We start from the raw sequence: 27,428 nt of genomic DNA on the forward strand, positions 1-27,428 counted from the left end.
ATTCAATATGTCTCCTTGCTAAGAGATCAGCTGAAAGAGAACTGTTGCTTAATTATGGCCTCAGGGCAGAAAAACTCTGACAGAAACAAAGAACAAGACCTTGAATGTGGACAGTAAAAGTCCTATTCCTGCTGTACACTGCAACAATAATTATGCTGGTGCAGTGTAGAGGAGTAGCAAGCCGATCATTCCCCCATGTTATTATTCAGATTAAGGCACCCAAGAATTTATACTTTGCCATTTGTTGTTTATAAAGAAATTGATAAGAATATTAAAGGTATAGATGTTATTCTTATTAATATAAAGATAAGCAAGCTATGAAAGATAGTTGACATAGTGAATATCATAGCCAGAAAGACACTGAAAAAAGCTAAAATACTGGGCCAAATCAAATAACGTTAAATATAACAGGGATTAAGGCAAAATTTTACAGTTGGGTAAAAACAAATTACCCATGTACAAATTAGAGGAAACATGGTGAAATGTGTCTGAAATAGGCAGAGTGTTTTGGTAAACTGAAAGATTAATGAGTAAGTTAGGTTATGGTGGCCAAAAGAGTTTATGCATTATTAGGTTGCTTTCAGAGGTATGGCTTTCAGAAGCAGCTCCATCACACAATCCCCAGTCTTCTTCCACTTCTGGAGCAAAAAGTTTTAAGACAATAAAAAACTTTAGTGGTTTTAATTTTTTAGTGTGGGGGGAAGGGAATCAGGATGGTAAGGAACTCTGATGTCATCAAGACTATTTGAAGAAAAAGATATATTTAGCTTAGAGAAGAATTAGAGTTATTGAAGTATTAAGTATTGTCATTTTAGAAGAAGAATTAGATTTCCTTTACTTGGTCCCAAAGAACATAATTAGAAGTAGAATTTAGGATCACTCTTAGGAAAAAACTTACCAGCAATTGGAGTTACCCAAAAAGAATGTGCTGCCTTGAAGTATTGGATTATCCCTCACAGGTCTTCAAGAAAGAATTCAATGTTCCCTTGTCCAATGTTTTTTTTTAAAGATTATTTTCAAGGATTCATTAGATTAAATGGCTGCTGAAGTATTCTGTGATTCATTAATTATGGATATAGATGATATTTTATAGGAAAAGTCTTGATTTAGGTAATAAGTGATTTACAAAGGCAGAAGCACACAAAGCAAAATCAAAATGAAATAAATGTTCAAAAAAATTTAAGATCTTTCTTGAGTTTCAACTACATCTACAATTTGTTTTCCATTTCTCCATCACCTAAGAATATAATGCCAAGATAAGGAACTAGAAGCAGAGTGGATGCCCATCAGTTGGAGAATGGTTCAATAACTTATGGTATATGTATGTCATAGACTATTATTGTTTTATAACAATGATCAGCAGGATGATTTCAGAGAGGCCTGGAGAGACTTACATGAACTGATGCTAAGTGAAGTGAGTATAGTGAAGTGAATGAGAAAATAACATTGAACACAGCAATAAAAAGATTATAGAATGATTAATTCTGATGGATATGGCTCTTTTCAATAGTGAGATGATTCAGGCCAGTTCCAATGATGTTGTGATGAAGACAGCCATCTACACCCAGAGAGAGGACTGTGAGAACTGAGTTTGGATCACAACATAGTCTTTTCATTCTTTTTGTTATTTGTTTGCATCTTGTTTTCTTTCTCATTTTTTTCCTTTTTGATCTGGTTTTTCTTGTGCAGCATGATAAATGTGGATATATGTATAGAAGAATTATACATGTTTAACATATATTGGATTACTTGCCATCTAGGGAAAGAGTTGAGGGGAAGGAAGGGAATAATTCAGAACATAAGGATTTGCAAAGGTCAATTTTGAAAATTATCCATACATATAGTTTGAAAATAAAAAGCTTCAATTAAAAAAAGAAAATAATGCCAAGAGAGAATGCACTTTTCAAAATCTGCTTGAAAGTAGCCCTTCATCTTTGGAAAAGTTAGATTACTATTCCAAGTATAGAATATTAACATTTCCTTATCCAGATACAGCCTTGTTGCAAATCTACATATTTCTGATGTCACATTCAATGTATTTTCATCACCCAGTGTTGAATAGGTGTTGGTATTATTGTATGAATAGTGTCAGGATTCAAACACAGGTACCATGAATCCCAAGTCCAGTACTCTTTCCACACTGCACAAATTTTGGGAAGCAAGACCCAAGTTATGACTATAATACTAAAGTTAGCTACTGTTTCACTTTGTCCCACACATGATTATTAATCTTAATAACTTGTTAATAAGTAATATTTTCTAAATATCTATTATAGCAAAGCCAAGACCAAATATCAAAATTTGTTCATAACATTTTACCAAACGTATTCAAATGATGTAATAATAAATATATTCTCAAATATACATTTATATATGCTTGAGGTTTTGTATGTATGCTGGGTATCATATCTAAAATATAATTGTAAACTTTATTATACAGGAAAATCAAACTGTTTGGGAAATAAAGTGATTTGATTAAATGAATCTTTTAGATAACAATAGTAGACTACTGATTTAGATGTGAAGGAGATCTTAGAAATAATCTTATAGCATGTGGTACAATGAAAAGAAAAGAATGCTGAATTTGTTTTTGATGAACTAAAGTATGTAGATAGGCCCTGGCATTTGTTCCTGTGTGATTTTGACCAAGTCACTTGATCCCTTTGGGACTGAGTATTCTATTTATAAAATGAAGAGTGAAGTATGATTTATACAATTTTTCTCAGTTCTAAAAAGGATTAAATACCTTCATTTTATACAAACTGACTAGGGAAAAAAACTAACTTGTCCAATATTCCATAGGTATTAGAGCTAGGAGATGATAATTTATATTGACAACTGATTTTCAAAGAAATTTAATATACTGACATACATATGAAAATTATTTAATCTTTCACTTATGACTGAGAAAGTTTTCAGCCTTGGGCAGGACTTCAGGGGCAAAATATTCTGGTATCTGAATTCTGGATAAACATTTGCATTTGCATAAAATAATTGGATACCACCAGAAGGTGGGAAGATGTATGTAAAAGGTTTCATATGAATTATTTTAAAAGTTTCATAAACTCTGTTCAAACATGAAACAAATTTGTCTTACTATTTTAGAAGGACCTTTTCAGCCGAGCAGCAGCTTTACAATAATTTTGCAATTTTTTTTAATGTAAAACAATTATCAACCAAAGATTCTATGCAGTATGTGCCAAAATGTTTGTGGCAGCCCTGTCTGTAGTGGCTAGAAGCTGGAAACTGAGTGGATGCCCATCAATTGGAGAATGGTTGGGTAAATTGTGGTATATGAATGTTATGGAATATTATTGTTCTGTAAGAAATGACCAGCAAGATAAATACAGAGAAGCTTGGAGAGAATGACATGAACTGATGCTAAGTGAAATAAGCAGAACCAAGAGATCATTATATAAATCAACAAGGATACTGTATGAAGATGTAATCTGATGGAAGTGGATTTTTCTTTGACAAAGAGACCTAACTCAGTTTCAATTGATCAATGATGGACAGAAGCAGCTACACCCAACGAAAAAACACTGGGAAATGAATGTAAACTGTTTGCATTTTTCTTTTTCTTCCCGGGTTATTTTTACCTTCTAAATCCAATTCTCCCTGTGCAACAAGAAAACTGTTTGGATCTGTGCACATACATTGTATCTAGGATATACTAGGACATATTCAACAAATATAGAACTGCTTGCCAATCTAGGGGAGGGGGTGGAGGGTGGGAGGGAAAAATCGGAACAGAAGTGAGTGCAAGGGATAATGTTGTAAAAAAATTACCCTGGCATGGATTCTGTCAATAAAAAGTTACTATAAAAAAAAAAGATAAAATCTGTGCTATCTACAAAAAAAAAAAAAAGATTGTATGCAGAAAGTACTTTCCTATATGGAATCTTTAAAAAAAAATCCAGCTTATGCATGTTGTAAAAATATATTAGGGGCAACTAGATAACGTGACCTCGGACCCTTAACACTTCCTAATTGTGTGACCCTGGGCAAGTCACTTAACTGCAATTGTCTTAGAAAAAGAAAAGAAAAGAAAAGAAAAGAAAAGAAAAGAAAAGAAAAGAAAAGAAAAGAAAAGAAAAGAAAAGAAAAGAAAAGAAAAGAAAAGAAAAGAAAAGAAAAGAAAAGAAAAGAAAAGAAAAGAAAAGAAAAGAAAAGAAAAGAAAAGAAAAGAAAAGAAAAGAAAAGAAAAGAAAAGAAAAGAAAAGAAAAGAAAAGAAAAGAAAAGAAAAGAAAAGAAGAGAAAAGAAAAGAAAAGAAAGAAAAAGAAAAAGAGCACTAAAATATGAATTGACAAATCGAAATTCTTTTTAGTCTGGTATCATATGATTTATAATAGTGTTTTAATTCTATAATACTATAATGTAATAATAATAATAGCATCTAATTCTACTCTTTCCATTTTCAGAAGTACTAGACATTTAGGTATTTCATATTGTTTTAAAAGAGAAATTATTTAACTGATAATTCATTTTATATGAAAAAAGTGAACAAAAATGATATAAAACATCAACCTTAGCTAAATCGTTACATTAAAAATAATTTCTCATTTAAAAAAAAAACACTTAAGATTACTCAAAATAAGTCACAAGATACTATGCATGCTTCAATTTTGTAAATGGGTAAATAAAAGCAAATTCATTTGTTACTTTTGAGAATCATGCTTTGAAAAATACTGGGGCTTATTACATATTTGTATTCAAGCTGACCAAGCCGAATTTTACTCAAATAATGCTACAGTCAGTTTATTTAACTAAACAGTATAACAATTTCCAATAAATCCCAACTCCAAAAATATATGCCTCAATAATGCCTTTATTCATTCTCTAGCATCTGGAACTTCTATTGCATCCTTTAACAATTTACATTAACTCACAAAGTGCAAGTAACATAAATAATTATGGAATACTGCACAGGAATATACTTGCACACAGTATTAGAAATAATATAACATAGGTCAGAGTGTCAAATTTCAATCTAAAAAGATTCTTATCTAAAGTGCTTAAGGCAACTCCTTACATTTCTTTCTCTGATTTATTAAAAACAGAAATGATATTTAAAGGTTCAGTGAGCTAAGGGATCCTAAAATAACATAATTTAGTAATGCCTCATGTATTAATTTCGGTTCATCTCCCATACATTTCCAATATAGAAATCAATCTTGTTTCAGTTTTCAAAATAAAGACCAGAATGATCATACACTTTTAAAAGGAGCTCTAAAAAAGAACTCATAAAAGATCCATACAGACACATTCTGACTTTTAACTTTAATTTTTAAAAAAGCATAGCAAAATCCTAACTGTACATTTTATGGTAATACTAGAGGTAATAATAGTAAGTGTTACACATGTGAAGGGAGACATAGGATCTTGGATTTACTAAATTCATTTTCTTATTATAAAATCCTCTGAGAAATTAGATATCACACAAGTTTTTATCAATAGTAAACTTCTTCCAGGGAAATTTATAAGATTTTCCTCTCAATAATTTTGATATGAGGAGTGTCAAGATGAGGACATTAACATACATAAGAACTGTAAATACTCCAACCCTTCTCACCATACCCATCCTTTAAAAAAATTTTTATTTGCAATATAACAAAATGTTCCCTGGCTTGAGTACCATCAATTAAAACTGTGTTGGGGCACTGAAAAAATTTAGAAGGCACTGAATTAACCAGATGATATCACCATAACGAGACATTCTTATAAAAAAAATTAGAAAAGAATTTTTGGCTTTTTTCTGTGTAATAACTACCAAGATACTCTCACTTATTTCCATAAACAAGAGACTGAGTAATGGATTTTTGTTTTAGGATTTGCTTTTGGCAAAGGAAACTGAATTCTTTGTTGTTTCAAGCTTCTCTGGTACTCCCTCAAAATTAGGTTAAGCATAGTACATTCTTGTCAATTTTTTCCAAAAGAAATGGAAGGAAACCAGAAGAAAAGTGCTTTGAGAACTAGGATTATCTATGTTCATATTTTAAAATATCCTTTTTCTCATGCTCTATTATTATACAGCCTTAAAACCATCTGACTTCAGGTCAGTGGTACAAATATTATCTTTTACTACTGCTACTATACATCACTAGATAGAATAATATTCTTCATTTACAATCATTGTATAGAGTAAAACAGAACACCTGCATGTAAGTACTATGCTTTTATTGAGAGAATACTATATTTAAAGCATCATGAGCTTTTTCTAGTGATCAACACAGAGGAGTTTAAAGAAGAGAAGGTAGCTTCCTTGAGGAAAAACTCTTCTACCCTAAGGTATTTGAAATGAGAATTAAAAATTTTTTAAAATCCACAAAAAACTTTTCAAAAACAGGGAAAATACATATTCAGGTTTTTAAGTGGTTAAAAAAAAGTTCATATACTTTTTCAATTACTGAGATTCGAGTTCCCAGAGATTTTTATCTCAGGTTTACTTTGCCTTATAATTTTTATTGCCCTCACTAGACAAGAATTTTTATTTTTAAATAAAATAGTGTTTAACATGCTTTCAATTAAATATACATCAACTCTTGAAGAGTTGTATCTACTTTAGACTAAAAGTAAATGGAACAAAAGAACTCGCACAAAGTTGTCTCTTTCATTTAAAATAATCATAGGTATAAATTGTTTCAGAAGGGTGTGGATTCTTTTTCTAAACTATTTCAGGTCACTTCCATTTTATTAGTGAACTCGGATAAATATAATTTTATAGTAAAGAACAATGATAAGTACAGCATTCCTAAAAAAGGCATGAATGGCAAGTACTTTCTGTATTAATTTTTCTCTCCTCTTTTAAATACAAGGTTGAATTAGAGTGGCTTATTTTCCCACCTTTACAAATAATTTTGTTTGATGAGTTGCAAAGTTTAATGCTTTTTTAACCTTACTACAAAACCTTAAATCAATAAAATACAACAAAATCCAATTGTAAATTCACTACAGATTTAACTTGGTAGGAAATAATACCAGAGAACACTGTAAAAACTCTTAAAAATCCATCCATTGTCCAAACTGACCTACAAAAAGAAGTTTAGTTGAACGTAAGAGCATGATGAGGAAAATCCCTATATCATCCCACTAATGTTACAAATTTTCTAGATTATAGGAACCAGTACCAAATTAAATCTCTTAAACTAGAATGTTTATCAATTAATTTGTCTAATCTGTGTAAAGTCACAAAAATAATGTAAAATTTCTCTCACCACTGTCAGTTTAAATAGACTCACAAAGAAGAGAGAAGGGGGAAGAAGAGCAGCCTTATTTATTCAACATATAAAGCAAGGAGAAAAAAAATCAAAACCCTATTCATTTTCAAAGGGAGAAAATGTTAAAGTTACTGTAGGAAAATCTTTTTGCCATTCCCAACAGTCTCAAATATTATAAAACTTCTAAAGGCTAAAAATGTTTAAAGCTTCAGTCTGGGAACTAAAAGTCTTTCTTTTTTGAAGAATCACAAAATTAAGGAAAGAAAAGCATCAGGAAGTTGAAAAATTATTGTAGTCAATTAAGTGGTAAACCTTCCTAACCAGGGTTATTCCTGGCTTTTGGAGTCCTACGTATAAACAAACAGAAAAACCAACAAAATATCTAGAAAACTGATAAATTAGTTTTCTTCTAAAATTAAAAAAAGTCATTTTTATCTTCATCTATTGTTCAGAAAGCCAGTCCCTAGTTTTATAACTACTTCTTATTGAATTTCACAGTAGGTTCCTGCTAATACTTCATTCCAGAAGCTTAATGTTAACAGTATCGAGGCCTTAAAAGCAGCAGAGGGCAGCAAACCCAAATGGTTAATCCATTGTTCATAAGCATCTGTGCACAGAAAAAAACACCAAAATAAAAAGAAAAGTAAACATTTTTTTGAAGTAACATTACTGCATAACATTGTTCAGACTGCTAGTTGAACCACTCATTCCATTTTCATGTTTCTGTAGTGTTTTCACAGCACTCGGAACCTGCAATCCAGTACCCAAAGAAAGTCTACCACACCAGACCTAAAAAAGATTATAAAATATAGGTGCAATCAGATTGTGTTTCAGGTTAGTAAATGTAAATCGGCTTAGAGCAAAGTCAAAAGAATTTTAAAATGAAACTACATAGAAAGTTAAAAGTAAGACATCAGTTATAAACGATGAAAAATATTGTAAAAGGAGTTCTTAACCTAGGATATATGGACTTGTTTTAAAGAAATATTTTGATAACTGCATTTCAATATAATTCTTTCCTTTGATAATTCTATACACTTTATACATTTAAAAATATTACTCTGATTAGGTCCATGCTTTGCCACATTGCCAAAGGAGTCTATAACACACACACACACAAAGTTAAGAAACGGTACATAATGACTAATGTGAAAATACTTTATATGATTACACATATATAATCTATATTGGTTGCTTACCATCTCTGAGAAAAAGAAAGGGAAAGAAGAGATAGAAGAGGAATAGAATTTAGAGCTTAAAACGTAAAAAAATACTAAAAATGGTTTTAACATCTTACTAAAGGGATGTTATTTTTAAAGTTAAGAACCTTTGTTCTAAAGAAATACTAAGTACTAGTAACATAAATTATGTCACTAGCTGTTTTAATATTTACTGAGGACATTTTAACAAATATTTTACTAAGCCTCTAATTTGTAAAATCAACAACTGTGTGAAATTACCTTTCTTCACTTTAACCAAAAGCCTTTATTTAAAAAGCACATATACTGCAAATTCTTGTTAGCAGATAGCTGCTCACAAAAAAGGAAAAAAAAATACTCTAGACATAAAGAATTATATTCAGAGTTCACCTAGAACAATCCTTGTGAATCAAAATCTCTTAAAAAAAACTGTCATCCAACTTATGCTTTAAGACATCTAGCAAGCTATCGTCATCCAACTGACAGGAACAAACAGGACTTATTACCTATGCTGATGAGAAACTTTTTAAAGGCAAACAATGAGATTGTTTCAAATTATTCCCACAATATTATAAATTTTAATTTCAGACAAATCTATATTTATGCTTTTAAAAAATTTATTTTTATAGAATTTTACAAGTCCTGTCTATATTTGACAAAAGAATTTTAAAAAAGCTATGTATATACATACACACACACACACACACACACATATATGTTCCTAGAAACTTAAACCTAGTTGAAGTTTTAACTTGTATGAAAGAGAAATTAAGAAAGCAGAGTTAGGGTTTTTAATGATCTAAGTGGACTCGTCTGACATCAAATTCATGCAAAACAAAACAATAGTAGCAACAATCAAGAAAACCCATAAAAATACATGAACACTGTAGTTTAGTGATACTTTTGCTGTATGTCAACCACCATCTTAATGAATGACACAGATGAAATCATAAACCTTAGTTTATATCTGATCATATTTGCAAATTACACAATATATAGCTAACAAGTTAGATGACAGAATAAGAATTCAAAAATCAACCAAATTTCTAGAAAAGTTTAGAAGAACTAATCTTAATGATTATGATGCGAGGAAAGCTAGATAGGCAGTTTAACATGTGATAGAATTTTATGCACGAAAACTCTTCTCCCTATTCCCCCTACCAAAAAAAAAAGCCTTTTTTAATATAATATATTTGCCTCAATATCATTGGAGTTTTAAGGAACATTAGGCAACAACATACTTAAGAAGACACTGAAAAAAATAATAGCACTATAACAATACATAAAACAGTCCAATTTAAAAACAACAGCTACCAAGAACTTTTGGCTTGATCTGGTTTACAATGGCCAAGATACTCTATATAACTATCTCCAGTAAGACAGCCTGAACACTGGATTATTGTTCTGGGGTTTGCTTCTAGGAAACAAAACTGTAGTTTTTTTTTTCATAGATTCTCTGATAGCCTAAAGTAACCAGAACATAGATTGCACTATTAGATATAAGCTCCAAAGAAGTTTCATATATACCAAAATATTCATAGCAGGCCTCTTGTGATAGCAAAGAGAAATAAAGTAAATATCCATAGTGTGAAGAATAGCTAAAGAAATTCTTATACCTAAGTGTAATGGAATATTACTGAACTATAAGAAACAATGAATGTAAAGAATTTAGAGAAGCATGGGAAGTTTTACATGACTGCTTATGCAGAATGAAGTTGGCAGAACCCAGAAAACAATAAACACAATATCACCAATATAAATGGAAAGAATTTGTAAAATGAAATATTATGAAGTTATAATGACCAAAATTGTTCCTAATATACAAACTTCACTTTTTCAGATATTGTCAAGATTTCTTTTAATCTGGGATGGGGAGGGAATGTCACATTTTTGCTGAACTGTTTTCTTTTTTTGTGACAAGAGATGGTTCAATGAACAGAGAAGATATATTCAGAAATAAAAGTTATATTTCAAAAAATCAATTAAGATTTAAAATTTATTTTTAAAGATTTGAGTTCCTGGAGCCAACCATTCTGGAGAGCAATTTGGAACTATGCTCAAAGGGCTATCAAACTGTGCACACCCTTTGATCCAGCAGTACCATCATTGAATCCCAAAGAGATCATAAAAAAGGGAAAAGGACCTACATGTACAAAAATGTTTGTAGAAACTGAGTGACTGCCCATCAGTTAGAGAATGGCTTAATAAGTTATGGCATATAAATGTTATGGAATAGTATTGTTCTATAAGAAACAATCAGCAGGATGATTTCAGAAAGGCCTGGAAAGGCCTTAAACTGATTCTAAGTGAAGTGAGTAGAAGCAAGAGAACATTATATATAGTAACAAGATTATGTGATGGTTCAACTGTGATGGACTTGGCTCTTTTCTATAATGAGGTGATTCAAGGCAGTTTCAATATATTTGTGATGGAAAATTTCATTCACATGCAGAGGAAGAATTATGGGGACTGAATATAGAACACAAACATTATTTTCACTGTTGTTGCTGCTGCTGTTTGTTTGCTTGTTTTTTTTTTCTTTTCATTTTTTCTCCTTTTGAGGTGATTTTTCTTGCGCAGCATGACAAATGTAGAAATATGTATAGAAGAATTGCACATGTTTAACCTATATTGGATTATTTGATGTACAGTATAGGGGAGAGAGGAGGGGGGAAAGGATAGAGAAAAATTTGGAACACAAACTTTTTGCAAGAGTCAATGTTGAAAACTGTCTTTGCAAGTATTCTGAAAAAAAAAAAAAAAGATTTTGAGTTCCAATTAACTTTTTCTCCCTCTCTCCCTTATATCCCCTACCCCAAAACAGCAAGCAAACTCATGTACAATCAATTTTTAACATATTTCCAAGAGTCACATTGAGAAAGAAAATCAGAACAAAAGGAAAAACCACAAGAACAACAAAATAACAAAATAATTAAAACAACAAAAGATAGGAATAGTATGCTTTTTTCCATCTTCATAGTTTTTTCTGGATTGTCTTGAATCACCTCAATGTTGAAAAGAGCTAAGTCCATCACAGTTGATCATCACATGATCTTGCTGTTAACTCTACAATATTCTCCAGGTTCTGTTCACTTCACTCAACATCAGTTTATGTAAGTCCAGGCTTTTCTGAAATCAGTCTGTTCATCATTTCTTACGGAATAATACTATTCTATTACATTATTATACCAAAACTTATTCATCCACTCTCCAACTGATGGACATCCACATTCAGTTTCCAGTTCCTTGGCACTACAGAAAGGGCTTGCCACAAACATTTTTGCACATGTGCATCCTTTTCCCTCTTTTATGCTCTCTTTGGGATATAAACATAGTAGAGGCACTGCTAGATCATAGGGGATGCACAGTTTGATAGCCCTTTGGGCATAGTTTCAAATTGCTCTTCAGAATAGCTGGATCAGTTGACAACTCCACCAACAGTACATTACCATTTTCCCACATTTGTCATTATTCTTTCCTGTCATCTTAGCTAACCTGATAGTCATAAGATAGTACTTCAGAGTTATTTTAATTTGCATTTCTCTAATCAATAAGGATTTAGAGCACTTTTTCCATATGATTATAGAGGGCTTTAATTTCTTCATTTGACCATTTATCACTTGGAAAATGGCATATTCTCATAAATTTGACTCAAATCTCTATATATCTTAGAAATGAGGCTTTTATCAGAAGTACTGGCTGTAAAAATTGTTTTTCAACTTTCGGTGGAATTGATCCACTCTTTCTGTGATATATGCCTTTGTCTCTGCTGAAAGTATTAGTTTTTAAATTTTAGGCTATGTAGAATAAAATGTGTCCCATAAGTGACATTTATATGTTTCTTTATCAGTTCATGCTGATTTCAGTATGCTTCCCATCTAATCTTGACTACATTGGTTTTGTTTGTATAAAAACTTGATTTAAAAATTCTTTAAAGAACCTAGTAATACTCCTCCCCCCCCCACAAAAAAAAAAACACTGTGAAGAAATGCAGTTAGAAGGTTAAGACCTCAAGAACTAGGAGTAGGTATGTTTACATAGGTGAAAAGTTCACAGAGTAGTTTGCCAAGAAGCAAGTTAAGAAACATATTATGAGCTATTCCAATGAGAACAGTTTTTGACAGAACTGAAGGTACTGTGGTTGATTCTAGACCCAAGATGACTTAACATTTTAAAATTTACTAGAAGAAAATGAGAAGAAAGGAAAATGGCAACAGGTAGGCTGTAATAGGATTTTCAGGAATTTTTCGAAGCATCCAAAACTGGAAGCTGAAATCAGTATGATCTGATTAAAAAAACATATAAATGTTACTTATGGGATACATTCTATTTGACATAATCTAAAATTAGAAAAACTACTACTAAGCATAGACACAGGCATCCACATTCACAGACATATCCACAGAGAATATGGATTAATTACACTGAATAATAAAACACATTATTTTCTTAAAGTTATCAAATGAAAATAGAAATACTAACCATGAAACCAGGGAGCACTGGTTGTGTAAATTTTGTTTTAAAAGAATACAATAATTGCTTTGAGGCTGCATTGTAGAAGGAGAGTTGACCTGAAATTAAAAAAAAAGGAAGAAAGAAAAATCAGTTACAGAAAAGAAAACCCAACCCCAATTCTCAAAGAATTAGGGGGAAAATCTCAAAGTTTAATAGTCCAACACTGGAAATTAAATACATAATAACTGTAAAATTGTTTCTCTAAAAATTGTATTGGCTTAGATTTTGAACATTAATAACAACTCTTCTGTTGCAAACACCACTAAAATATGTGAGTAAATTTTTGCACCTGAAATCTCTAAGAATCTGATATGATTTGGCTGTTAAAATTCATTAATTAAACACAAACTCTAAACTCACATTCAAGTACAAGTGTTTATAAACAAAGCAGGAAGATAAATTAAAGCAATGAAACTGAAAAAATGACATAATTTGGTTTGTTTCTTTGATATTTAAATGGATATTTCTCAATATAGCTCAAATGACCTCTATAATTATCTCCTGGTTTTAGCCATGCAACTATCTTTTTTTTTTTTTTCAAAATATATGCATGAACAATTCTTCAACATTAGCCCTTGCAAAGCCCTATATTCCAATTTCCCCTCTTTCCTCCTCACCCTCCCCTACATGGCAAGTTGTCCAATATATGTTAAACACGGCAGAAATATGTTAAATCCAATATATGCATATATATTTATTTATACAATTATCATGGCACACAAGAAAAAAGAGAAGCAAAATAAAATGCAAGAAAACAAAAAGTGAAAATGCTATGTTGTGAACCACTCCGCTCCCACAGTCCTCTCTCTGGATGTAGATGGTTTTCTTTATCCCTGTACAATTGGAACTGGTTTGAATAATCTCATTGTTGAAGAGAACCATGTCCATCAAATTGATCATCATATAGTCTTCTTGTTACCATGTACAACATTTAGGTAGGTTATCATTTTCTTTACAGTGATACCATCTACTCAAACCCAGTTGTCATAATCTATATACCATCCAGGTTCACAACCCTCCCCTTTACATTCTTATTTCCAACACATTTCTTTTCATCTTATTTTGAACTGAAATTATCTTCCCCTTATTCTCAAACAATCTAAATCTTGTATTTAAAATCTTTGCTTAAAACCAAACAAAACCCAAAATATCTCTTCAATGAAACTTTCCCTTTCATTATCCTTAGAGTTGGAATGATCATTTCTTAAATACAACAATGACTATAAGAATTCATGGGTTAGCTAGGTAGGTACAGTGGATAAAGCAGAGTGGTTTGAAATAAGGAGGACTCATTTTCCTGAATTCAGATCCAGCCTTAAACCCTTACAAGAGCTGAGTGAGCTTGAGCAAGTCACTTAACCTGTTTCCTTCAATTTTCTCATCTATAAAATGAGATGGAGAAGGAAATGGCAAAACATTCTAGTATCTCTGCTTAAAAAACTCAAAGTGGATTCGTGGAGGGTTGAATATAACTGAAATGATTCAACAACAACAAAGGATTCACACACACACACACACACACACACACACACACACACACATACACGCTAAAAGGGATTTGACAAGATCATCCAATCCACTGCTTCTATTTATTCAAATAAAGAAACTGATAATTAAAAAGATAGGTTTCCTAGAGTCACAAAGCCAATCTGTGGCAGAGCTGGGACTAAAATCTAATTTTTTCAATGCCTTTTCCATGGACAATGCCTGACAAATTACCACACTTATTTTAATGTTTTCTGCATTTTGTGACCTTACAATATTTTTTTTAAATTAAGTCTTCTATTTTTCTGACTAATTATTATATCCCCTAAGCACTTAGGACAGTAATGGACAGAATAGGTATTCAAAAGTTTTTTTATTTCATTTGGAAGGAAACAAGATGGAAAGTCTTATTTTTTATGATTCTAGCTGGCATGCAGGTATATTCAACCCCTCTGGAACATATGATACTGACTGCCACTCCCTAGGTCTTTTGAAATTCTCTATTCCTTGGCTTTATAATACTGTATTTTTCCATTTCTCCTCATTTGAAAGCTAGTACTTCTATTTCCTTTGCTTTTCTTGTTTCTCTTGGCCTCTGAGAGTGTGCCTAGCCTTCCTCCCCCCCTCAAAAGTTGTCCTCTACCTTCTCATCTCCCTACATTTACTCTATCAGAATGACTTCATATATCTCATGACTTCAAACTAACAAATTCCAAATCTACATTTTGAACCCCATTTCTCACCCATGAATCATATATCTAACTATCCTAAAGAACTGCCAGCCTACCTAAAACAAGACATCCCATCATCTGTCTCCACAGAGTGACTCCTTGGACAGAATACTCTCCCTACTTCTCATCTCTGACTTTTAGAATTCTTCGCTCCCTTAAGGTTCAAATACTTTAAGAGACCTTTTCCGGATTTCCCTCTAGGTGTCACTACTTCTACTCCTTACATAACTTTATATTTATTTCCTGTATATAAAAGAGAATATCTTACAAATAACTGTTAGGATGAAAATGGCATATATATATATATATATATATATATATATATATATATATATATATATATTTACCATCTCTCAAACTGTGTCATTATTGTAGCCACTAGCCCTCCCCCAAAAGATTGTGCTTCCCCCTCCAAAAAGAGATAGGGTGGTACATTTGGCAAAGAATGTGCCTAGTTCTATATTACACCCACCCATACTTTAGAGCCAATTCTTATACTGAAGTTATAAATCCAACTTGAGAACTTCCTTTAGTGTATGTATGGGTGTATGTCGGGGGGAGGTAGTTGGGTGTGTACACAACTGCAAAGATATTTCTAAGAAATGAGAGAAAGTAAAGAGGTGATTCTGAATTCAAGCTAAGTCCTTCCCAGTATATTTTAGGTGGGCCCTCTAGGGAGGAAGTAAGGGTGAGTAAATGAGAAATTAACATAGTAGATGAAATGCAGGCAATGTATGCTATAATCCCTGACCCTGGCCCAATGATATTTAGTAAATAATAAAATAATAAAACATGAAAAAAAATTCTATAGATGTAATGCTTTAAAATACACTAAGGCATATGCACCATAGTAGTTGGCCTGAATTATTAACAACAATTATAAACATATGAAGTAGGTAGAAAATAACTCATTATCAGCCTAAACATTTCTGGCTCTTTTGATCCTTATAGTCATGTTTCTAAGCCCTTATTATATTTTGTTTGTATTATATAGCAGAAAGTGCTTTAGCAGTAGAGGTTCAGAAAAAGTATTGTCTATCAAAGACTACAGAATTAATGCTTTCACAGGATGAGTGACTATCCTAGATGAACCCTTAAATATCTTTTAACTCTTAAAATTTTATAGCTTGCTATTAGTACAATTTATACTTTACAAAGCATTTGTTGAATAAGACTTCTATAAGGGAAGAATGGGCTGTGTTATTTCCATTTTGTGGCTGAAGAAACCAAGGCCCAGAGTGATTCAGGGTCACACAAAAAATAAATGTTAACACAGAAATTAAAACTTCTATCCTTTTTTATTCCAAGATCAATGCTTTTTTTCCCCACCCATGCCATGCAGCATCTCTGAATTAAAAAGACTTGTTTGGTCAGACATTTTTTGAATAAGTATAGAATACTGGGAGATTCACCACTTTTCCTGCCATCTCTAGAAGTGACTCTTCCAACACATTCTTTTGGAGTTTGTACTAGGATGCAGGTTTTCCTGCCATAGTAGTAATGTAAATATAGCTACAAGTAATTTAAGACAGTTGCTCTGAAAAAAAGTGATTATGAAGTTGTAATTACCTCCATCAAAATCACAGAACACTCCTATCCTTTCAGGAACAATAACATCTAAAGCTTTGGCTTTATTGTTATGCTTTGCTGCAAAGGTGCTTTGTAGCCAATTGTTAACATGGATACACCAACTAGTGTTTGTCTTTCCCAACTGGTCAAATTTCCCCAGAGTTTTATATGCTAGTCCCACACTGTAGGATTTACAGTCTTTCTGGGCTCTGACTTCCCAATAGTGTTGTCCACTTTCGATGGCAGTGTCTCCTGCAAAACATTAAGAAGGTGAATTTGGATCTGTCTTTTTACAGTAAAAAAAAAAAAAATAAATAAAAATCTTCCAGAAGAAAACTTGCTAGTACTTGTTTTCCTTAAATACAACTTAAATATTCTAGCTGCATAATCTTGATTAGAGGGCAAGAACCATGGCAATACATAGATACTAAATATATCTATCAAAGAACACCCCCTTGAAACAACCATTTGACTTTCGTTACTATATTTTCCTACAAATAATTGCAAAAGAACTCTTCTACTATCAACAAATGCAAAATCATACTCAATTAAGTAATACCTGAACATTAGTTTGTAAACATGTATTAGACTGTATAATTTCCAGAAGTGATATTTTAAAGAAGACATATTAAGTCACTTTGGGAGAATAAAATGTAAAGATGAAATAATCTGAGAATTTTTAATGTAACATTTCTAAAAAGCTATACATTCAACATCCAAGTATTTAGGTCTTTACCGGGGAGAAAAGCCCATTAGTTTATCTATACTGCTTCCAATCTATCTAAAACAATGATGAAATCTGAAGTTTTATCCTACCCAATACTGTGTATGATTCACCAGTAAAACGATCTCTGCTGCCTCTTACAGATGATGGTCTAGAGCCCACTGAAGTACGTTTAGGTGATGGTGTACCACTTCTACAAAACAGAACAGGAAAAAAAGTTCCAGGATAAGGATACTTGATAAAGCATAAAATATCAAAATGTCAGGAGCACAGAATAAAACTTTCTCCACGAAAGGTTTTCAGTTATACCAAAACATTATAGCATCATTTTAGTTGGTCAGAATTGTTAACATAACAATGATAACCATCCAAATAAAAATCATTCCAAAAAAAAAAAAAAAAAAAGCAGGTAAAAGTAACTTATCATGCAGGCTAAACAAAGATTAGATTTGTAACAGAAAGAAGAAGTAAGAAACAAGATGAGAAAAGAGAAAAACAAAACTAAAAAAATTGGCAATTCCACTTTCAAATTGAATAATAATAGCTAATGACAGTTCCTTGGCAATTGAATTTTAAATAAATAATATAAGACTGGGTATGTATCAAGACATTACGATGGCTGCCTGCACAATTAGAGGGAGTGCACAAATGGATGAGATAACAGAGCCATCAAAGTAAGAAGGTACCAGGTTCTTTATCATTATGGATATATATAAGCAATTCTTAGTCAAATTAATTTTAAGGTGTTAAAAAAAAAACAACTATAAACAACTGCTCTCCCTGCATGTTGCAGAAGCACGCAACATGTAAAATAAGAATCTAAAAAATATTCATAAAATGTAGAGCTGAAGTAAACCTTAGAAAGCATTTACAAATGAAAAGACTGGGACCCAGAAAGATGAAAATATTCTACCTAAGAATCAGATAGCTAATAAGATGCAAAGCATCTTAAATTTTATTCTATAACGGTTTGCTGGCAATTTAAGATCTCTCAAAGTTCTGGGAGCAATGTAATTTACTTTTTACCTTCTTACTAACTTTCCAAAACTCTGATATTATCCAAAAAATATAAGCCTACAATATTAAAAAGAAAATAAATTTGTTAATGCTTCCAAACAATTTCAAAATGTATTATTCATCATGATTACCTTAGATTATACAACATCACTTTCAAATTCTATATTCTTGGTGCTTAACTTAAAGTGATAGCATTTTCCCTTACAAACATCATTGAGAGGGTTTTCAATTGTTGTGTCAAAGAAAAATTAAAGTAAAAACATTTTAATAATATCATCCACTAAGAAAGGTAGTATAGTATAGCAGATACTCATCCTGGTGTCTTCCAGAAAGCCTTGTTTTCAAGTACTACTTCTGCCAAATACAGGTGGGAATACAGGCAACTCACTCAGTCTCACAGAAATCCTGATTCATTTGTAAGATTATAAATGGATGAGTTGCTGACCTGCATTAGTGGGGAAAGTTTCCACATATGGAACTGCCTACTCTTTCTGAAAGAGATCTAAACCTTCCCTCCTTCTTAGAAAAAAAAAATTCTCCACTAGATTCCTATCTCAAAGCTTCAATGGTATATAAGTAATCTTGGATTCTCAACAGTTATATTAGATAAAGCAAATCTTACTATTTTACTAAGCAAGACAAGTCTTGAAGATGGGTCTGATAATCCAAGAAGAAGCCTACCAAATCCTTTTTTTGTTGTTATCTTTCTTGATGAACATTTAAAAAACTATTAAGAACTTATTTTTTCGAATGGATGTCCATCAGTTGGAGAATGGCTGAATAAATTGTGGTATATGAATATTATGGAATATTACTGTTCTGTAAGAAAGGACCAACAGGATGATTTCAGAAAGTCCTGGAGAGACTTACACGAACTGATGCTGAGTGAAATGAGCAGGACCAGGAGATCATTATATACTTCAACAACAATACTAGATGATGACCAGTTCTGATGGACCAGGCCATCCTCAGCAACGAGATCAACCAAATCATTTCTAATGGAGCAGTAATGAACTGAACTAGCTATGCCCAGAAAAAGAACTCTGGGAGATGACTAAAAACCATTACATTGAATTCCCAAATCCCTATATTTATGCACACCTGCATTTTTTATTTCCTTCACAAGCTAATTGTACAATATTTCAGAGTCTGATTCTTTTTCTACAGCAAAATAACGTTTTGGTCAGGTATACTTATTGTGTATCTAATTTATATTTTAATATATTTAACATCTACTGGTCATCCTGCCATCTAGGGGAGAGGGTGGGGTGGGGTAAGAGGTGAAAAATTGGAACAAGAGGTTTGGCAATTGTTAATGCTGTAAAGTTACCCATGTATATATCCTGTAAATAAAAGGCTATTAAATAAAAAAAAATTTAAAAAAAGAACTTATTTTTTCTCCTCATTACCTCCTCCCCATTTCCAATGTACTATTTCATGATTATTCCCATTTTATTTTTCTTTAATTTTGAGTTCCAGATTCTCTCCTTCTTAGTCCACCTCCCCAACCACTGAGAAGGCTGGACATCAATTACACATATGAAATCAAGCAAAACATATTCCCACATTATGTAAATCATAAAAAGCAAGAAAAATAAAGTGAGAAAATTATACTTTAATTTGGCCTGAACTCATTGGTTCTTTCTCTGGAGGTGAATATTTTCATCACGAGTCCTTTAGAATTATCCTGGATCATTATATTGATCAAAGTAGCTAAGATTTTTAGCTGATCAGCATTATAACATTGCTGTTACTATGTACAATGATGTCCTGGTTCTGCTCACTTTCCTTTAAATTCGTATAGGTCTTCCCATCCCATTCATCATTTCTTATAGTACAACAGCACTCCATAACAATTATACATTGCAACTTATTTAGCCATTCCCTGGGCAACCCTTCAATTTCCAATTTTTTGCTACCACAAAAAAACGTTACTATAAATTTTTGCACATGTAGGTCATTTCTCTTTTACTTTTATCTCTTTGGTGTACAGATTTAATACTGGTATTGCTGGATCAAATTTTATAACCATTCGAACATAGTTCCAAATTGCTCTCCAGAATGGTTGGATCAGTTCACAATGCTATCAAAAGTTAATTAATGTACCTATTTCCCCATATCACTTCCAGCATTTGTGATTTTTGATAGTCATGATGTAGTACTTCAGAGATGTTTTAGTTTATAATTCCCTAATCAATAATGATTTAGAGCATTTTTTTTCATATGATTATAGAAAACTTTCATTTTTTTCCTGAAAACTACCTGTTTATATCCTTTGACCATTTATCAACTGGGGAATGGTTCTTATTTTTGTAAATTTGATTAATTTCCCTTTATCATAGAAACTCTCTGTAAAATATTTTGACATTACTTCATTTATGATACATTTTGGCAAAATATAATTTTCCTGCTTATTTCTTTTAATTAAATCTATTTTTGCTTCGGCATCGTCTAAGATCATGATTGCTACCCTGCCTTTTTTACTTCACCTGAAGCATAATAGAATCTGTTCCATCTCATTATTTTAAATCTACATCTTTCTGTATCAGTGGGTATCTTTTAAACAAGTATTGTTGGATTTTATTTCAAATGCAGTCTGCCATCCACCTTCATTTTATGGGTAAGTTCATCCTATTCATGTTCACAGTTATTATTACTATTTCTCTTTATCCTGTTTTCTTCTCTCTTTATTCTGTTCCTCTTCAAAGTTCTGTTTTGTACCACTACCTCTTTTAATCCAGCCTCCCTTTCATCTTTCTCTTAAACTCTTCCCTTCCTATTTCCTTGGTAAGTAAGAAAAACAGATTTTTATGTACAAATTAGTGTAGTCTGACCTTTATGAACCATTCTGGATGAGAATGAGGTTCAAACATTTTTCTCCAATGTAAAAAAACTTTTTTGTGCCTCTTTTATGTAAGATAATTTTCCCCATTCTACCTCTTCCTTCCTCTTTCTCTCAGAGAATCCCCTTTTCTATTCCTTGATTATTTCAACATAACTGACTCACGTACATATCCTCTATGTAGATTACTTCTAACTGCCCTAATAATGATAAAAATTTTTAGAATTACATATATACATACATATATACATATATAATCTACATTAAATTGCTTACCAGCTTAGGGAAGAGAGAGGGGAACAAGGGAGGAAATTTAGAAGTTAAAACTTTAAAAAAAAAGTTTAAGTCAATTAATCAATTTTTCTGGACCAGATTAAAAAGAAAATTGCATGTATTGTCTTCCCATATAGGAATGCACATAATTTAACTTTATTGAGTACCTTATCTCTTTTATGAGTATCTTTTGATGCTTCTGTTGAATCTTGTATGTAAATATCATATTTTCTATTCATCTCTGACCTTTTTTACAGGAATATTTGAAAATCCTCCATATAAGTAAATATTCATTTCTCTCTCTCCCTCCACTCTAGATAATTCTTGATCATAGTCCTAACTCTTGTCTTCTGGAAATTTGGATTTCAATTCCTCCAATCCTTTAATGTAGCTTCAAATCCTGTGCTACTTTGACTGTACTGCCATAATATTTGAACTGTTTCTTTCTGGCTACTTGTAATATTTCTCCTTGAGCTGGAAGTTCTGGAATTTAGCTAAAATATTTCTGGGAAGTTTTCATTTTGGAATCACATTCTAGAAGTGATCAGCAGGATTCTTTCCATTTCCATTTTATCCTTTGGTTGTAAAATATGAGAGTTGTTCAAGAGCACTGTATAGTTCTGCACATATACTATAACATATTTTAAATGTATAAGACTGCCTTCCATCAAGGGAAGGGAAAAGTTGGAACAGAAGTGAGTGCAAGGGATAATGTTGTAAAAAAAATTACCCATGCATATGTTCTGTCAATAAAAAGTTATAATAAAAAAATGAAAAAAAAGAAAAAGAAAAAAAATATGAGAGTTGTTTTCCTGGATAATTTCTTGACTTATCATGTCTAGGCTCTTTTTTTTTTGTCATGCCTTTCCTAGAGGCCAATAATTCTTATCTCTCCTAGATCTACTTTAAAGGCCAGTTATTTGTTTCAATAAGATGTTTCACATTTTTTTTTAGTATTTTTTTCATTCTTTTAACTTTGTTTTATTGTTTCTTTTCGGCCTGTTTTGCTTTTCATGGAGTTTTTCTTTACCATTAGGCCAAGTCTATTAAACTTAAAAAGTATTATTTTCTTCAGTATTTTTTATGCCTTTTACCACACTATTAATTCTCTTTTCATATTTTTTTTTGCATCTATCTCATTTCTTTTCTTATTTTTTCCTCTGTGACTCTAAGTTCTTTCTTTAATTTTACCAGAAATTCTTCTTAGAATTAGGGCCAATTATCACTTATTTTCTTTGAGCTTTTGTTATAGCTTTTTTCACATTGCTGTCTTTCTTTCCAAGAGTGTGTGTGTTGATCTTCCCTGCCACTGTAGTAGCTTTTTATAATCAAATTCCTTTTTTAGTGTTTGCTCATAATTCCCAGCCTTTCTTCTTACTTTGAACTTTACATTAAATTTGAGCTCTGCTCAACTTGGAGTAGGAAACCAACATCTCAAGTTTTATCCTTTTTTGTATTCTTTTCAGACCTAATTTGAGATAGGTGGAGTGGTCTGTAATTTGGTGCTTCAAATATGGTATGATCTGGGGAAAGGTGTGGTCACTACTTTTGTGGTATATTCTCTGCTTTTTACATAGGAATGGCTCCTGCTTCTCTGTAGCCACAAGTGCTAGAGCTCCTCTTAGCTCTGGAACCACATATAACTATGTACTCTGCTCTCTGACAGCTCTAAGTGCTAATGTCCTCTCTGCCTTGGAACTCCAACTAAGACCCCTGTTCCCTCACGTCCAACCACAAGCACTACTCTCAACTCAGAACTGTGATTGGGCAACAGACTTGTCAACCAAATATCATCAAAGGATCCTCTATAAGCTGTTTTTTAATATTTGGCCAATCTTTTTACCATTTCTAGGCTGAGAGTTTCCTAAGATGCTGCTGCTGCTGCTTCTTCAACTGACTCCAAAAAAATCTATTGCTGCTGTTGCTGTTACATGTATTCTGGGCTAGCTCCCCTTTCAGGTATCATAGACCTTTCTTGCTGATCTTTTAAGTTTTCTTAGGATGAAAAAACGTCTCAGCCTGACCTTTTATTGATTCTGCGCTCTAGAATTTGATTTTAGGCATTATTACAAAATTGTTTCAAGAAGAGTTTGTCTCAGTTGCTGTCTTTACTTCACCTTCTGGCTCTTCCTTCCACCAGCCTAGCTAATTCTAAAAAGATTCAACAACAGAGATTTAACTTCTGGGTAAAAATGTTTTGGACCATGTCATCTAATAAAAGCCTTAATTACATCATTATGTAGTTGAATATATGCCCATATTGTTTTTGGACAGAACTTAAACTCTTAGAAGGACTTATTTTATCTTTGTATCCTCAATGACTAGCACAGTATTAATAAACACTTTTATATATCCTACTATATTAAGAGTATAACAAAACCAATTCACTATAATTAACAATGTTTCAATGGGAAAATGTGTTTGAAGTTTTAACTTGGGGTGCTAAAAATATATTTGACCCAACTTCCTGCCCTAATGATAAAATAGTAACTTCAGGGTTTGATATAGTAGTTCTTTCACAAGAAATTTATCATATCATTTATCATAAATCCCTTTGGCAGTCTAGTGAGTTTTATGGACTTCTCAAAATGTTTTCAAATTGACAAATAAAATACATAAGATTACAAAGAAAACCAGTAATACTGAAATAAAGTTTTTTTTTTCATCTAAGTTCATGGAGTCCCTGTAAACAATCAACTAATTCTACGACCAATTTTAATAATGCTTACTCTAGAGCCTTAGACAGAGATTCTATTCCAGGAAGTGACAGCAGTGGATCCTAGGGGTAGGAAATGGAGAAGGGAACCAACACCCCAAGGTATTAGAAGGAAGAAATTGTTGGAAAAGGGTCCCTGGACAATTTAGATGTAAACTACATGGAATCACTATTGGGTTGTTTCTCTGGGCTGTGACCTCTGGATTCTTTTTCTGAAACCCCAGCATTCCCTTGATTTCTATTTTACTGTTTAGTAGCAGGTTTCTCTGACCTCAACCCAAATGTTTAAAAAAAAAAAAAACAATCAAAAGCTTTACAGCTTCTCTTTTCCCTGATATGAGTAGACAATTGCATTAGGCAAATTTGATTTCCTAGCAGACTGCAGGTGAGGTTGTTAAGGCAGCCCTGTGCCAGAGGGTCCTCTGCTCAACATTGGCTAAAAAGGTCAAAGAGCCAAAAGTGAGGGGATATTAGGCAAAACTTTGATCAGGAGGGATGTGGAAAGGGTCAGTTTATATTAAGTAAGAACTAGTTGCATACTGCTGGTAACAGTGGGATAATCCTTATAATATCTTCTTCACAGTGTAGTAGATGTGTAATATATAGTCCATGTTAAGTGCTTAATAAACATTAGCTGTCTTGTAAGAATTTAATTCAATTTGACAAAAAGTGATTAAAGTCTACCATCTACAAGTTATTATGTTAAGCTATAAAGATAATACAAAAGCAATAAATGAGGCAATCCCTGACCTCAAGAAATTTACATTCTACTGGGAGGATATAACACAGATAATTAAATACAAGATAATTTAAAGAGGGAGAGAAAGAACACTAACAATTTATTGGATCCATAAAGATTTCAATAAGGCGAAATCTAAGCAGAGCCCTACAGGAAGCTAAGGATTCTAAAAGGAAGCAGCAGAATGAGTTCAAAGTATGAAGGAGTTTGGCTATATGTTGTTTGCCAGAACTTCAAATACATTTTCCTAAGAAATACTGTTATAAACGGTTGATAATCTGCATCCAGAAAGAGAACTATGGAGACTGAATAGCAACTAATGCTATGCTCACTTTTTTTTTTCTTCTGTTATGGTTTTTCCATTTCTGATCTTTCTTTCCCAACATGATTCATATGTATTAAAAAAGTTAATATACATGTAAAAAAATAAAATAAAAATTTTAAATCCATCTTTACTAGAGCTGAAGCAAAATAAATTTCATCCTAGTCTCTTATTTTAATTCTATATGGAAAAAAATGGTTGATAGGTTTCCAGGACATAATACATAAAGACTATTTAGTCTGCAATATATCAGTACAGTAAAATATAACAGAAAACTCAAATACCATATAATTATATTACTGACAGACAAGGCAATTAAACAAAATTAAATTAAAGCATTTTAGCACTAGACTTGAAGTGAAAAATTCTCAGTCTTGCCTCTGATATTCCTGTCTAGGAAAATCTGCTTAATCTTTCTAAACCTGGTACCTCATCTAAATTGGGATTGGTAATATGAGGATTAATTTATTCATTTGTTTTAAGGATTGCTTGTTGCTACATAATTTGCTATATGTATATAAGCACCAATCTAATGACATTGAGCTCCATGCTATCCTTTCAACAAGACATTCCCCTCTCCCAAACACAGGCATTTTCATTAGATGTTTCTTATTTCTGGAAATTTCTCCTTCCTCACCTCTGCCTTCTGGCTTCCCTGGCTTTCTTCAAGTCCCAGCTAAAATCTCACCTTTTTAAAAGATTTTCATGATCCCCCTTAATTTTAATGCCTTCCCTTTGTTGAATATTTCCAACTTATATTATATATCTTGCTTGTAAATAGTTGCTTGCACATGTCTTCCCCATTATACTGAGTTCCCTGAGAGTAGGGACTATATTTTACCTTTCTTTGATTCCCTGGTTAATACTTCATAAATCTATATTGACTGATGGCTGAGTAAGGTAAGTGATAAAGAATTGGAAGAGAATTTAAAAAGATGTGTATATTTCATGAGAAAGGCTGGCTAAGATAAAATTAACTAAACTATGAGTAATAAAAGAAAAAGGAAAGGGGTATATACATATTTTCTGAGAGAGGAAGAACAAGATAAGAGGAAAGAATCCCTATGGGATTCTATGTGACACTAATTTAAACAGTTTGTTGCTGTCGACAAGTAGACTGGGTCAAAGTGCCTAAGGAAAACAGCTGAGGAAAGGGGAAGGAGAAATAATGCAAAATACAATGAGAAGTTTATACATGCAAGATGTCTACAGGTTAGATGTTAATAAATCAGATATCACAACTTCTATTTACAGTCACTAGATTGAAAATGACAATTCTAAGAAACCTTCAGCTTCAAAGACTACGAGAATATAACAGTGAGACAACATCATACAAATCAATTGTAAATTTTCATTTAGCATTAGATGAAGAACAAGCTTGTGGTGTTTGATAATCAGAAGAAAACAGTGTACTTACCAGCAGAAAACAAAATTAGGGAAAGCATGAAAAGTAAATGTAACTCAGAATTAGGACTTAATCTCAGTGAAAATAAGGGAAAGAGAATATTCCCATTTCAGTATATCATCCTTCTGCCCACAGTGTACCTATGCTGGAGGTTTCCCGTTTCTGCTTTCTGACACAAAAAAAAGCAGATTTGTTTTCTTCTTTAAAGACATTTTCAATTAACTTCATACAATAGACAACTATGTTAAGCAAGATTTGGCAGACAAAACAGAAGAGAAAGATTTTGGAAAACCATTTGCATTTCAAAAATGTTTTTTAAAAAAGAGCAAATAATACAGCCTGAAATGCTAATTTCTGGCTATCCAAAAATTTGTGACCAATTCAGACTAGATATCTTCCAGGAAATCTAACAGCCTTTAACAGTTTATAACAATTTATAAATAGAAAATTTGTAAAATGAAAAATATCTTCTACCAAAAATAAAGAAATCAACTGGCAAGATAATGTAAAAACATAACAATCTGTTTTACCACAGAGATATATTGCAATTTGCTTGCAAATAATTCAGAGATATGTTGCAATTTGCTTGAAAATCATTCTTCTTTAGATTTGTTTTTTAATTATTCTTTAGAAATCTAGGATATTGTCCCTTTATTTTGAAAAATGTTATGT

At 32.1% G+C, this 27,428-nt stretch overlaps 2 protein-coding genes across 8 annotated transcripts in view; both read right to left on the minus strand.

Moving 5' to 3' along the window:
• Positions 1 to 1,326, minus strand: part of FKTN (fukutin) — a 64,471-nt gene extending 63,145 nt beyond the window's left edge. For 2 of the 3 annotated variants that reach the window (XM_031961414.1, XM_031961409.1), the window contains exon 1: positions 899 to 1,324. The gene's annotated coding sequence lies outside the window, so the exon portion shown is untranslated. Of the gene's footprint in view, positions 1 to 898 lie in introns of all 3 variants that reach the window. The other variant, XM_031961395.1, reaches the window with a different exon arrangement.
• Positions 1,327 to 4,810: 3,484 nt separating this feature from the next.
• FSD1L (fibronectin type III and SPRY domain containing 1 like) overlaps positions 4,811 to 27,428 on the minus strand; it is an 80,222-nt gene continuing 57,604 nt past the window's right edge. For 3 of the 5 annotated variants that reach the window (XM_031961444.1, XM_031961427.1, XM_031961440.1), the window contains 4 exons: positions 17,535 to 17,635; positions 16,719 to 16,970; positions 12,901 to 12,989; positions 4,811 to 8,008 (listed from right to left, as the gene is read on the minus strand). In XM_031961444.1, the coding sequence (XP_031817304.1) occupies positions 7,886 to 8,008; positions 12,901 to 12,989; positions 16,719 to 16,970; positions 17,535 to 17,635 (565 nt within the window). In that variant the 3' untranslated portion in view covers positions 4,811 to 7,885. The remainder of the gene's footprint in view (positions 8,009 to 12,900; positions 12,990 to 16,718; positions 16,971 to 17,534; positions 17,636 to 27,428) is intronic. The other 2 variants (XM_031961434.1, XM_031961421.1) reach the window with 1 other exon arrangement.

The sequence above is a fragment of the Sarcophilus harrisii genome, chromosome 1 (genome assembly GCF_902635505.1).
Source record: "Sarcophilus harrisii chromosome 1, mSarHar1.11, whole genome shotgun sequence".
Classification (NCBI taxonomy): Eukaryota; Metazoa; Chordata; class Mammalia; order Dasyuromorphia; family Dasyuridae; genus Sarcophilus; species Sarcophilus harrisii.